Raw genomic sequence first — 14208 nt, 5'->3', positions numbered from 1 at the left:
CTACGAGAGGACAGAGCTAACTAGAACAAAACAGGACCATGATTCTTTGGGATATTCACAAAATGAATCCATAGACTTGGAGCAGGGATTGTTGACATATATATATATATATATATATATATATATATATATATATATATATATATATATATATATATATATATATATTCTACATTTTGTTTGTTGAAGCATAATTGATCAAAGTTTGCATAATGCATTTACCCAGGCATCCTTTTAAGACTCCATGATGTTTAATCTGTAGATGCTACAAAGCAGACATTTGTGTCATAAAAAGCTTTACCGTTTTGTTCTTAATAATGAGTAGTATTTTGATTTCAATAACACTTTTCTTACATTTATTTTTACATTTTTTATATTGAAAATATCTTTGATTTGGCTAATCTTTCAGTATATTGTTGAACGTAATCTACTCTACGTGCATGGTGTGACTAACTGATGAGGATATTTTTCTTCATTTACAGTGTGTCCGTGGTTCTAAATCCTGAGTAAATCACAGTGTTATAACGCACGTAGAGCAGCACGCCTGCCTCCCCAGCCAGCCATCTGTGTTTGGGATGGCATCATTTGGTCTAATCAATCATTTTGAGTTAGACAGCTATTAAAAGCACTGCAGTGGAAATAGCTGTGGTGTTGGCTCTCGTCTGACTGTGGTCGGTGGTTCTGCCTCTGGCTGTGGTGTTTGCTCTGGTCTGGCTATGGTATGTGGTGCTGGTTCTGGTCTGGCTGTGGTCTGTGGTGTTGGCTCTGGCTGTGGTCTGTGGTGTTGGCTCTCGTCTGGCTGTGGTCTGGTCTGGCTGTGGTCTGAGGTGTTGGCTGTGGTGTTGGTTCTGGTCTGGCTGTGGTCTGTGGTGTTGGCTCTCGTCTAGCTGTGGTCTGTGGTGCTGGTTCTGGTCTGGCTGTGGTCTGTGGTGTTGGCTCTTGTCTGGCTGTGGTCTGTAGTGCTGGTTCTGGTCTGGCTGTGTTCTGTGGTGCTGGTTCTGGTCTGGCTGTGGTCTGTGGTGTTGGCTCTTGTCTGGCTGTGGTCTGTAGTGCTGGTTCTGGTCTGGCTGTGTTCTGTGGTGCTGGTTCTGGTCTGGCTGTGGTGTTGGTTCTGGTCTGGCTGTGGTCTGTGGTGTTGGTTCTGGTCTGCCTGTGGTCTGTGGTGCTGGTTCTGGTCTGCCTGTGTTCTGTGGTGCTGGTTCTGGTCTGCCTGTGTTCTGTGGTGCTGGTTCTGGTCTGGCTGTGGTCTGTGGTGTTGGCTCTGGCTGTGGTCTGTGGTGTTGGCTCTCGTCTGGCTGTGGTCTGGTCTGGCTGTGGTCTGAGGTGTTGGCTGTGGTGTTGGTTCTGGTCTGGCTGTGGTCTGTGGTGTTGGCTCTCGTCTGGCTGTGGTCTGTGGTGCTGGTTCTGGTCTGACTGTGGTCTGTGGTGTTGGCTCTTGTCTGGCTGTGGTCTGTAGTGCTGGTTCTGGTCTGGCTGTGTTCTGTGGTGCTGGTTCTGGTCTGGCTGTGGTCTGTGGTGTTGGCTCTTGTCTGGCTGTGGTCTGTAGTGCTGGTTCTGGTCTGGCTGTGTTCTGTGGTGCTGGTTCTGGTCTGGCTGTGGTCTGTGGTGTTGGTTCTGGTCTGCCTGTGGTCTGTGGTGCTGGTTCTGGTCTGCCTGTGTTCTGTGGTGCTGGTTCTGGTCTGCCTGTGTTCTGTGGTGCTGGTTCAGGTCTGTGGTTCCTGTAGGAGGAGGCAGTGAGAGATCTGTACTGTGTCTCTCAGCGGTTAATTTTAGGAGAATGTACTGTTGTATTTCCTGACAGACGACTTGAGGTCACACTCTAACATACATATGGATACCTGGTATCCATCAGGAGGAGAAAGGGTACATGATGTCCTCGTAGGAGGCTTTATTCACAGACTTTATTGTTGCTCTAGGTGGATAGAAGTTGAATTAGGTCCAACTATTTTTTTTTCCCCCTTGTAAAAATATTTCCATTGAGAGAGATGTGTTTTTGTTGTTGTCTTGCTTATTATACTGACATACATTGAAATCCAATATATATATATATATATATATATATATATATATATATATATATATATATATATATATATATATATACCAGAGATTATGATTTTTCAACACCGCTATCGATACCGACTATTGGAGGACCAAAAAAGCCGATACCGATTATTCGGCCTATTATTATTATTATTATTATTATATATATTTTTTAATTATAAAAAATAAAAATAATGTAAAAAAAATGTATTATTTAAAAAAAAAGTTTTTGTAATAATGACATTTACAACATTACTGAATAAACACTTATTTTTATCTTAATATAATACATCAATAAAATCAATTTAGCCTCAAATAAATGAAACATGTTCAATTTGGTTTAAATAATGCAAAAACAAAGTGTTGGAGAAGAAAGTCATGTGTGCCATGTAAAATATGTGCCATGTAATAAAGCGAACGTTTGAGTTCCTTGCTCAGAACATGAGAACATATGAAAGTTGGTGGTTCCTTTTAACATGAGACTTCAATATTCCAAGGTAAGAGGTTTTAGGTTGTAGTTATTAATATAGTATTTATAGGACTATTTCTCTCTATACCATTTGTATTTCATATACCTTTGACTATTGGATGTTCTTATAGGCACTTTAGTATTGCCAGTGTAACAGTATAGCTTCCGTCCCCCTCCTCGCCCCTACCTGGGCTCGAACCAGGAACACATCGACAACAGCCACACTCGAAGCAGCGTTACCCATCGCTCCACAAAAGCCGCAAATCTAAAAACGAGTGACGTTTGAAACGGTATTAGTGGACACCCAGCTAACTAGCTAGCCATTGGTTACACCAGCCATTAGGCTGATAGGCTTGAAGTCATAAACAGAGCTGTGCTTGCGAAGAGCTGCTGGCAAAACGCACGAAAGTGCTGTTTGAATGAATGATTACGGGCCTGCTGCTGCTCAGTCAGACTGCTCTATCAAATCAGACTTAATTATAACATAATAACACACAGAAATACGAGCTTTTGGTCATTAATATGGTCGAATCCGGAACCGTTCGGTATTTTATCTAAAACATCGTTCGGTATTTTATCTAACGTGGTTGGCCATCCTGCACACCCAGTATCTCTCCAGGAGGATGGTTGGCCATCCTGCACACCCAGCATCTCTCCAGGAGGATGGTTGGCCGTCCTGCACACCCAGTATCTCTCCAGGAGGATGGTTGGCCGTCCTGCACACCCAGTATCTCTCCAGGAGGATGGTTGGCCGTCCTGCACACCCAGCATCTCTCCAGGAGGATGGTTGGCCATCCTGCACACCCAGCATCTCTCCAGGAGGATGGTTGGCCATCCTGCACACCCAGCATCTCTCCAGGAGGATGGTTGGCCATCCTGCACACCCAGTATCTCTCCAGGAGGATGGTTGGCCATCCTGCACACCCAGCATCTCTCCAGGAGGATGGTTGGCCGTCCTGCACACCCAGTATCTCTCCAGGAGGATGGTTGGCCGTCCTGCACACCCAGTATCTCTCCAGGAGGATGGTTGGCCGTCCTGCACACCCAGTATCTCTCCAGGAGGATGGTTGGCCATCCTGCACACCCAGCATCTCTCCAGGAGGATGGTTGGCCATCCTGCACACCCAGCATCTCTCCAGGAGGATGGTTGGCCGTCCTGCACACCCAGCATCTCTCCAGGAGGATGGTTGGCCGTCCTGCACACCCAGTATCTCTCCAGGAGGATGGTTGGCCGTCCTGAACACCCAGTATCTCTCCTGAAGGATGGTTGGCCATCTTGCACACCCAGTATCTCTCCAGGAGGATGGTTGGCCACCCTGCAACAATGCAATTACAACCAAATAGTTTTTGTCTTCTATAAAATGATTCCCTCATTCAATGAACCAGGGATCAAATGGCTAAGACGGGCGAGGTAGCGAACTAAGATATTTATCTATTTGTAAGGTAAAAAATATTTCATGTTCAGGGGAGACCTTGACCTTATAGGAGTTACTTTAGGACATGGCACATGACATTGACCTTAATACACACTAATAGTTAACTAGCGAGAACCAGCCAAATGACACAATATGTTTGGAATTGGTTATCTTGTTAGTCTGTTGTGTTTTCATTATTTTACCTGCTGTGTAATGTCTCTCTCCTCTGGCTATGGGCCACAGGCACACACAGGTGATGCACACATCACTTTCCCAGGATTTTCATTGCTGACCAAAAATGAGCTACAACTGGACAAATAACTCACTAACTAGCAATGAATTTCTAAAATGATCAACAAAAAAAACCCCTGCATGATTTTAAAAACGGCATGATTTAAAAAAAACGGCATGATTTTAAAAACTGCTTGTGCCTGTCAATGCAGGTCTACAATAATTATACTCTGAGATTGGGAGGACAGTGTGTAAAACATTACATCTGGAGGCCACTGATCCAGTTCTGATGGGACTGGCCTAATTGTTTGATATAGTTTTTGTATATATTTTTTAATATATTTGTATTTTTACTTAACTATATTCATCTTGTCTGTTTTTTTTCAACTTCCCCCGGGCAATCGGACTAGCGAATTTTAAACTTTTAAATGAAAAGTGACCTAGTTAATATGAAGTGGAAAAGTAGCTGGCTGAAAATGAGTAACCGGCTGAGGTAACTGCCGGTGCTAATAGAAAACACTGTCAACGTGGTCCTATTGAGTTTGGTAGGTAGCCTAGCAGTTAAGAGCGATGGGTTTTTGGTTCGAATCCCCGGGCCAAATAAGTGAAAAATCTGTATGTGCCCTTGAGCAAGGCACTTAACCCTAATTGTTCCTGTAAGTGGCTCTGGATAGGACTGTAGGCTAAATGCAGTAGTCTAAAGCACTGCATCTCAGTGCTAGAGGCGTCACTACAGACCCTGGTTCGATTCCAGGCTGTATCACAACCGGCCAGGGTTTGGGAGTCCCATAGGGCGGTAGCGCAATTGTCCCAGCGTCGTTAGGGTGTCTCTACTGCAGAGACCTTGATATTACCGAACGCAATCGATATGGTGGGAACAAGTGAATCAGTGGATCCAGGGGAATTAATTCTTATTGGAGAGTCTTTCAAAAGAGAACCATGCCCCCTTCCCTCAGGCTGTGCATGTTTCTAACACAAAACGGCAACGGCAAGTGTCCCCACTTGAGTGACGACTGCTCACTGTCCAATGCTTGGATGAGCACTTTGGGGACCTACTTCCCAATCCGTTTGACTGTGATCCTGGCTCAGTTGATATGCCAGTAAGTGAAATCGAACAGCTGATGGAACTGCATTCACAGGTCACTACGGGAGGAGCTTTGGTTTCTGACTCAAAGGGAATAAATACCCTGCTTTTTCTCTCTGAGCATTAATGCCGCTTTCAAAACAACTTGGAACTCGGATAACTCCGACTTCCTGCTTCAGTGTGTTCAAGACAACTAGGAACTTTGGGGGTGACGGGGGACGGACGGACGGACCTCCGACTGGGGGAAATCATTTTGAATGGTCATCCAACTCAGGAACTCTGGGCTCTTTCTAGAGTTCCGACTTGAAGGTTAATGACATCATGATTTGACCTAGTTTTTCCCCGACTTGCCTAGTTGTCTTGAAACCACCACAAAACTCATTATAGTACCCTTCTCCAGCTCATATCTGTGTGAAGCTGGATTCAGTGCTCTCGTCTGCATTAAAACCAAATATCCACCCAGGTTGGAGTTGACAGTGGAGATGAGGTGTGCGCTATCAACCACGCCCCCTGACATGCGTCAAACACACCCATCTCATTAGTGGAGGTGAGATAAGATGTGTCAGACTCATTTTCAATTGACTGCCAAAGCCCCACATTAAACGTATGTGATGGTGAGTTGAGAAGACAATCAGAAATACTGTTAGACTGTTTTAGAATTGACTGCCAAAGCCCCACATTAAACGTATGTGATGGTGAGTTGAGAAGACAATCAGAAATACTGTTAGACTGTTTTAGAATTGACTGCCAAAGCCCCACATTAAAAAGGTAAACATTGTCCATTAACTACAGTGCATTTGGAAACATTCCAGCCTCTATCTACACACGATACCCCATAATGACAAAGCAAAAGCAGGTTTTTAGAAATGTTTGCAATTATTATTATTATTTTTTTTTTTAAATCAACTGAAATATCACACAAGGATTCAGAACCTTTACTCTGTACTTTGTTGAAGCACCTTTTGCAGTGATTACAGCCTAGAGTCTTCTTGGGTATGAGGCTACAAGCTTGGCACACCTGTAGGTGTTTCCTCCAGATGTGACGCTTGGCATTCAGGCCAAAGAATTCAATCTTGGTTTCATCAGACCATAGAATCTTCTTTTTTATGGTCTGAGAGTCTAGGTGCCTTGTGGCAAACTCCAAGCGGGCTGTCATGTGCCTTTTACTGAGGAGTGGCTTCTATTTGGCCACTCTAAAGGCCTGATTTGATTGAATGCTGCAGAGATGGTTGTCCTTCTGGAAAGTTCTCCCAACTCCACAGAGGAACTCTGGTGCTCTGTCAGAGTGACCATCGGGTTCTTAGTCACCTCCCTGACCAAGTCCCTTCTCCCCCAATTGCTCAGTTTGGCCAGGCGGCCAGCTCTAGAAAGAGTCTTGATGGCTCCAAACTTATTCCATTTAAGAATGATGGTTTGTCTTCTCGTTTGTTATGTTGTAGTGCTGATCTGGGGATCACGTCCCATCGGTCCATGTCTTCTTGTTATGTTGTAGTGCTGATCTGGGATCAGGTCCCATCGGTCCATGTCGTCTTGTCATGTTGTAGTGCTGATCTGGGATCAGGTCCCATCGGTCCATGTCTTCTCGTTTGTTATGTTGTAGTGCTGATCTGGGATCAGGTCCCATCGGTCCATGTCTTCTCGTTTGTTATGTTGTAGTGCTGATCTGGGATCAGGTCCCATCGGTCCATGTCTTCTTGTTTGTTATGTTGTAGTGCTGATCTGGGGATCAGGTCCCATCGGTCCATGTCTTCTCGTTTGTTATGTTGTAGTGCTGATCTGGGATCAGGTCCCATCGGTCCATGTGTTCTTGTTTGTTATGTTGTAGTGCTGATCTGGGGATCAGGTCCCATCGGTCCATGTGTTCTTGTTTGTTATGTTGTAGTGCTGATCTGGGGATAAGGTCCCATCGGTCCATGTCTTCTTGTTTGTTATGTTGTAGTGCTGATCTGGGATCAGGTCCCATCGGTCCATGTGTTCTTGTTTGTTATGTTGTAGTGCTGATCTGGGGATCAGGTCCCATCGGTCCATGTCTTCTTGTTTGTTATGTTGTAGTGCTGATCTGGGGATCAGGTCCCATCGGTCCATGTCTTCTCGTTTGTTATGTTGTAGTGCTGATCTGGGGATCAGGTCCCATCGGTCCATGTCTTCTCGTTTGTTATGTTGTAGTGCTGATCTGGGATAAGGTCCCATCGGTCCATGTCTTCTTGTTTGTTATGTTGTAGTGCTGATCTGGGATCAGGTCCCATCGGTCCATGTCTTCTCGTTTGTTATGTTGTAGTGCTGATCTGGGATAAGGTCCCATCGGTCCATGTCTTCTTCTTTGTTATGTTGTAAAAGGTGAAGATTTTTGAATATGTGCTCATGCCAGGGGCTCACCTGGGATTGAACCAGTCTGTGTGTAACCAGTCTGAGCTCTGAACACACACACACACACAGGCTGAATATTTAATGGTCATTAAACTGATCCCTCACAGAATTAGCTGTCTGTTTCAGGAGTACAGTTACACTGCTGTTTCTCACATAATCACGTTTTCTCCTCTTACTGTCTCTCACTTACACACGGAAGCACACATGGTCCTCCCCTGACATCAGCCCTGTCTCCATTGGCTCAGCGGTGTTGAATCCTGGTCGGCTGGTGACATCATCTAGGCCTTATATGAGAGTCTAAAACCTTAACTGCTGTCTAACCATCCATCCATCCATCTCTATCCATCATTCATCATCTATCTATCCATTATCCATCCATCATCTATCCATCTATCTTTCAAGAGTCAGCAGGAGAGGAGAGGCTAAGAGCATTTACCCACTGCTGCCCTTCCCCATCCAACCTGATACTTCCCCCGCCCTGTCGTCCCCCTCCATGTCGTCCCCCTCCATGTCGTCCCCCTCCATGTCGTCCCCCTCCATGTCGTCCCCCTCCATGTCGTCCCCCTCCATGTCGTCCCCCTCCATGTCGTCCCCCTCCATGTCGTCCCCCTCCATGTCCTCCCCCTCCATGCCGCCCCCCTCCATGCCGTCCCCCGCCCTGTCGTCCCCCTCCATGTCGTCCCCCTCCATGTCGTCCCCCTCCATGCCGTCCCCCTCCATGTCGTCCCCCTCCATGCCGCCCCCCTCCATGCCGTCCCCCGCCCTGTCGTACCCCTCCATGTCGTACCCCTCCATGTCGTACCCCTCCATGTCGTACCCCTCCATGTCGTACCCCTCCATGTCGTACCCCTCCATGTCGTACCCTGCCCTGTCGTACCCCTCCATGCCGTCCCCCTCCCTGTCGTACCCCTCCATGTCGTACCCCTCCATGTCGTACCCCTCCATGTCGTACCCCTCCATGTCGTACCCCTCCATGTCGTACCCCTCCATGTCGTACCCCTCCATGTCGTACCCCTACATGCCGTCCCCCTCCATGCCGTCCCCCTCCATGCCGTCCCCCTCCATGCCGTCCCCCTCCATGCCGTCCCCCTCCATGCCGTCCCCCTCCATGCCGTCCCCCTCCATGCCGTCCCCCTCCATGCCGTCCCCCTCCATGCCGTCCCCCTCCATGCCGTCCCCCTCCATGCCGCCCCCTCCATGCCGTCCCCCTCCATGCCGTCCCCCTCCATGCCGTCCCCCTCCATGCCGCCCCCCTCCATGCCGTCCCCCTCCATGCCGTACCCCATCATGCCTTACCCCTCCATGTCGTACCCCTCCAGCCGTCCCCCTCCATGCCGTCCCCCTCATGCCGTCCCCCTCATGCCGTCCCCCTCCATGCCGTCCCCCTCCATGCCGCCTCCATGCCGTCCCCCTCATGCCGTCCCCCTCATGCCGTCCCCCTCCATGCCGTCCCCCTCCATGCCGCCCCCTCTGCCGTCCCCCTCATGCCGTCCCCCTCATGCCGTCCCCCTCATGCCGTCCCCCTCATGCCGTCCCCCTCCATGCCGTCCCCTCCATGCCGTCCCCCTCATGCCGTCCCCCTCCATGCCGTCCCCCTCATGCCGTCCCCCTCCATGCCGTCCCCCTCCATGCCGTCCCCCTCCATGCCGTCCCCCTCCATGCCGTCCCCCTCCATGCCGTCCCCCTCCATGCCGTCCCCCTCCATGCCGTCACCCTCATGCCGTCCCCCTCCATGCCGTCCCCCTCATGCCGTCCCCCTCCATGCCGTCCCCCTCCATGCCGTCCCCCTCATGCCGTCCCCCCCCATGCCCTCCCCCTCCATGCCGTCCCCCTCCATGCCGTCCCCCTCATGCCGTCCCCCTCCATGCCGTCCCCCTCATGCCGTCCCCCTCCATGCCGTCCCCCTCCAAGCCGTCCCCCTCCATGCCGTCCCCCTCCATGCCGTCCCCCTCCATGCCGTCCCCCTCCATGCCGTCCCCCTCCATGTCGTACCCCTCCCTGCCGCCCCCGCCCTGCCGCCCCCGCCCTGCCGCCCCCCCGCCCTGCCGCCCGCCCCCTGCCGCCCCCCCGCCCTGCCGTCCCCCGCCCTGCCGCCCCCGCCCTGCCGTCCCCCGCCCTGCCGTCCCCCGCCCCTGCCGCCCCCCCGCCCTGCCGTCCCCGCCCTGCCGCCGCCCTGCCGCCCCCGCCCTGCCGCCCCCGCCCTGCCGCCCCCGGCCTGCCGTCCCCCCCTGCCGCCCCCGCCCTGCCGTCCCCCGCCCTGCCGCCCCCCGCCCTGCCGTCCCCCGCCCTGCCGCCCCGCCCTGCCGTCCCCCGCCCTGCCGTCCCCCGCCCCTGCCGTCCCCGCCCTGCCGCCCCCCCGCCCTGCCGTCCCCCCGCCCTGCCGCCCCCCGCCCTGCCGCCCCCCGCCCTGCCGCCCCCCCCCTGCCGCCCCCCGCCCTGCCGTCCCCCCGCCCTGCCGCCCCCGCCCTGCCGTCCCCCGCCCTGCCGCCGCCCTGCCGTCCCCGCCCTGCCGTCCCCGCCCTGCCGTCCCCGCCCTGCCGCCCTGCCGTCCCCGCCCTGCCGCCGCCCTGCCGTCCCCCGCCCTGCCGTCCCCGCCCTGCCGTCCCCGCCCTGCCGCCCTGCCGCCCCCGCCCTGCCGCCGCCCTGCCGTCCCCGCCCTGCCGCCGCCCTGCCGTCCCCCGCCCTGCCGTCCCCCGCCCTGCCGTCCCCCCGCCCTGCCGCCCCGCCCTGCCGTCCCCGCCCTGCCGTCCCCGCCCTGCCGTCCCCCGCCCTGCCGTCCCCCGCCCTGCCGCCCCCCGCCCTGCCGTCCCCCGCCCTGCCGCCGCCCTGCCGTCCCCGCCCTGCCGCCCCCGCCCTGCCGCCCCCGCCCTGCCGCCCCCCGCCCTGCCGCCCCCGCCCCTGCCGTCCCCCCCGCCCTGCCGCCGCCCTGCCCTCCCCGCCCTGCCGTCCCCGCCCTGCCGTCCCCGCCCTGCCGCCCCCGCCCTGCCGCCCTGCCGTCCCCGCCCTGCCGCCGCCCTGCCGTCCCCGCCCTGCCGTCCCCCCCGCCCTGCCGTCCCCCGCCCTGCCGTCCCGCCCTGCCGCCCTGCCGTCCCCGCCCTGCCGTCCCCGCCCTGCCGCCCCCGCCCTGCCGTCCCCCGCCCTGCCGTCCCCCGCCCTGCCGCCCCCCCCTGCCGTCCCCCCGCCCTGCCGCCGCCCTGCCGCCCCCGCCCTGCCGTCCCCGCCCTGCCGCCCCCCGCCCTGCCGTCCCCCGCCCTGCCGTCCCCCGCCCTGCCGCCCCCCCGCCCTGCCGTCCCCCGCCCTGCCGCCCCCCCCTGCCGTCCCCGCCCTGCCGTCCCCGCCCTGCCGCCCCCGCCCTGCCGCCCCGCCCTGCCCTGCCGCCCTGCCGTCCCCGCCCTGCCGCCGCCCTGCCGTCCCCCGCCCTGCCGTCCCCGCCCTGCCGTCCCCGCCCTGCCGCCCTGCCGCCCCCGCCCTGCCGCCGCCCTGCCGTCCCCGCCCTGCCGCCGCCCTGCCGTCCCCCGCCCTGCCGTCCCCCGCCCTGCCGCCGCCCTGCCGCCCCCGCCCTGCCGTCCCCGCCCTGCCGTCCCCGCCCTGCCGTCCCCCCCCTGCCGTCCCCCGCCCTGCCGTCCCCCGCCCTGCCGCCCCCGCCCTGCCGTCCCCCGCCCTGCCGCCGCCCTGCCGTCCCCGCCCTGCCGTCCCCGCCCTGCCGCCCCCCCGCCCTGCCGTCCCCCGCCCTGCCGCCCCCCGCCCTGCCGTCCCCCGCCCTGCCGCCGCCCTGCCGCCCCCGCCCTGCCGCCCCCGCCCTGCCGCCCCCGCCCTGCCGCCGCCCTGCCGCCCCCGCCCTGCCGCCCCCGCCCTGCCGCCGCCCTGCCGTCCCCGCCCTGCCGTCCCCGCCCCGCCGCCCCGCCCTGCCGCCCCCCCGCCCCCGCCCTGCCGTCCCCCGCCCTGCCGCCCCCTGCCGCCGCCCTGCTGTCCCCGCCCTGCCGTCCCCGCCCTGCCGTCCCCGCCCTGCCGTCCCCGCCCTGCCGTCCCCCGCCCTGCCGCCCCGCCCTGCCGCCCCCCGCCCTGCCGCCGCCCTGCCGCCCCCGCCCTGCCGCCGCCCTGCCGCCCCCGCCCTGCCGCCCCCGCCCTGCCGCCCGCCCTGCCGCCCCCGCCCTGCCGCCCCCGCCCTGCCGCCCCCGCCCTGCCGCCGCCCCGCCCCCCGCCGCCGCCCCGCCGCCCCCCCGCCCTGCCGCCCCCCCGCCCTGCCGCCCCCGCCCTGCCGCCGCCCCCTGCCGTCCCCGCCCTGCCGTCCCCGCCCTGCCGCCGCCCTGCCGTCCCCCGCCCTGCCGTCCCCGCCCTGCCGCCGCCCTGCCGTCCCCCGCCCTGCCGCCCCCGCCCTGCCGCCCTGCCGCCCCCGCCCTGCCGCCCCCGCCTGCCGCCCCCGCCCTGCCGCCCCCGCCCTGCCGCCCCCCCCCTGCCGCCCCCGCCCTGCCGCCCCCCGCCCTGCCGCCGCCCTGCCGCCCCCGCCCTGCCGTCCCCGCCCTGCCGCCCCCCGCCCTGCCGCCCCCCACCCTGTCGTACCCCATCCTTCCCTGCCCTGGCTGTGTTTTTTTTTTGTAGCCCACGTATTGGGAGAGTTTGTAAAACTGACAAGGCTACATTGTAGTTGCCATTTAATAGAGAAGGTTTTTGGGAAAGCCTTTCCATCAACCAGAAGACTGTTTTCATTAGCATCATTGCTAACGGCTACACAAAGTGGTCGACGCTCGTACCTCACACACACACAGGGCATTCTCATTGTCTCTTCAGAAAGTTTCAGGAAATGCCCTTACTCTACCTTTCCCTACCTCATCCGCCTCCGTCTCTCTCTGAGTGGCTAGCATCATTTATCCACTCTGGCCCCACCCTGCCGGTCTCTCTCTGTAATCTTTCACCTACACATTCTCTACCACTCTAGAATGATTCAAAGAGGAGATAGATGAGTCCTATTTCTGTCTCTCTCGCTCTCCTGTTCCCTCTCAACCTCTCCCTAACCCTGATGTTGTGACAGACTGCCTGGCCAGATGAGATGACATTCACCTCTATCTCCTATAAACCTGAACCCATATCGTTTCCCTTTCCCTGCTTATCTTACACACTGGTGGTATTTTCCTGTAGTTCCAGGTTTCTGACAGCAGGTTTCTGTCTCAGTCTTTCTCCCGTGGAAGACCCTTATCATCATCAAAATATTTAACGCAGGCTTGTTTTTATCCCGTACACATTTAATATTTTCAGAAGAATTTTCCATACTCTATAATCCAATTAAATTTGTAAAAATGTAAACATTAATGTATCCAGAAATATTTCAAATGTAATTGGGTAAATCACCCACCCAAGTGCATCTTCTGCCCTCTCCTCTAGGCATGGTGTTGGTATGTTTTGAGGGGGATATTGACGGATACATCAACTTGGTAGCGTACCCGTACGTGGAGAACGAGATCCTGGACCACGAGGACCTACCGGAGAGGGACCAACCCCGGAGGAAACACTCCCGGCGCAGCCTCCTCCGCTCCACCTCCGAGATCAAGGAGGAGAGGCTACCACACGAGAGTGACAGCACTGAGAAGTGAGTAGAGCTGTGGGGATAGGTGATGGTGTGTCTACCTCTGAGATCAAGGAGGAGAGGCTACCACACGAGAGTGACAGCACTGAGAAGTGAGTAGAGAAGTGGGGATAGGTGATGGTGTGTCTACCTCCGAGATCAAAGAGGAGAGGCTACCACAAGAGAGTGACAGCACTGAGAAGTGAGTAGAGCTGTGGGGATAGGGAATGGTGTGTCTACGTCCGAGATCAAGGAGGAGAGGCTACCACACGAGAGTGACAGCACTGAGAAGTGAGTAGAGCTGTGGGGATAGGGAATGGTGTGTGTCCACCTCCGAGATCAAGGAGGAGAGGCTACCACACGAGAGTGACAGCACTGAGAAGTGAGTAGAGTAGTGGGGATAGGTGATGGTGTGTGTCCACCTCCGAGATCAAGGAGGAGAGGCTACCACACGAGAGTGACAGCACTGAGAAGTGAGTAGAGTAGTGGGGATAGGTGATGGTGTGTGTCCACCTCCGAGATCAAGGAGGAGAGGCTACCACACGAGAGTGACAGCACTGAGAAGTGAGTAGAGTAGTGGGGATAGGTGATGGTGTGTGTCCACCTCCGAGATCAAGGAGGAGAGGCTACCACACGAGAGCGACAGCACTGAGAAGTGAGTAGGACCCAGTTGCCTGATTTGTTCATATGATAGACTAAAATAATGTAGGTTGGCTATAACTTAGTTGAATTTGTTATGATGTCCCTGGGTTTGTGTTTCGGTGGCCTGCGTTAGTTGTTAACCTGTGTTCCCTTGTGTTGTACGACAGACCTACTGTAGGCCTGCTGAGACGTCGTGTAGGACAGGCCTGCTGAGACGTCGTGTAGGACAGGCCTGCTGAGACGTCGTGTAGGACAGGCCTGCTGAGACGTCGTGTAGGACAGGCCTGCTGAGACGTCGCGTAGGACAGGCCTGCGGAGACGTCGCGTAGGACAGGCCTGCGGAGACGTCGCGTAGGACAGGCCTGCGGAGACGTCGCGTAGGACAGGCCTGCGGAGA

At 56.3% G+C, this 14208-nt stretch overlaps 1 protein-coding gene across 9 annotated transcripts in view; it reads left to right on the top strand.

The window, feature by feature from the left end:
- The window catches only part of LOC118374421 (inositol hexakisphosphate kinase 1-like), an 82997-nt gene that overhangs the window by 46234 nt on the left and 22555 nt on the right, over positions 1 to 14208 (top strand). For all 9 annotated transcript variants that reach the window (XR_008074833.1, XM_052474217.1, XM_052474216.1 and 6 more), the window contains exon 3: positions 12989 to 13193. Coding sequence is in view for 8 of the 9 variants with exons in the window: in XM_052474217.1 (XP_052330177.1) it covers positions 12989 to 13193 (205 nt within the window). In the remaining variant the exon portion in view is untranslated. The remainder of the gene's footprint in view (positions 1 to 12988; positions 13194 to 14208) is intronic.

Source organism: Oncorhynchus keta, chromosome 21, assembly GCF_023373465.1.
Source record: "Oncorhynchus keta strain PuntledgeMale-10-30-2019 chromosome 21, Oket_V2, whole genome shotgun sequence".
In the NCBI taxonomy this organism is placed as follows: Eukaryota; Metazoa; Chordata; class Actinopteri; order Salmoniformes; family Salmonidae; genus Oncorhynchus; species Oncorhynchus keta.
Note: the sequence above shows the minus strand (reverse complement) of the source record. Positions and strands in the feature narration are given on the sequence as shown.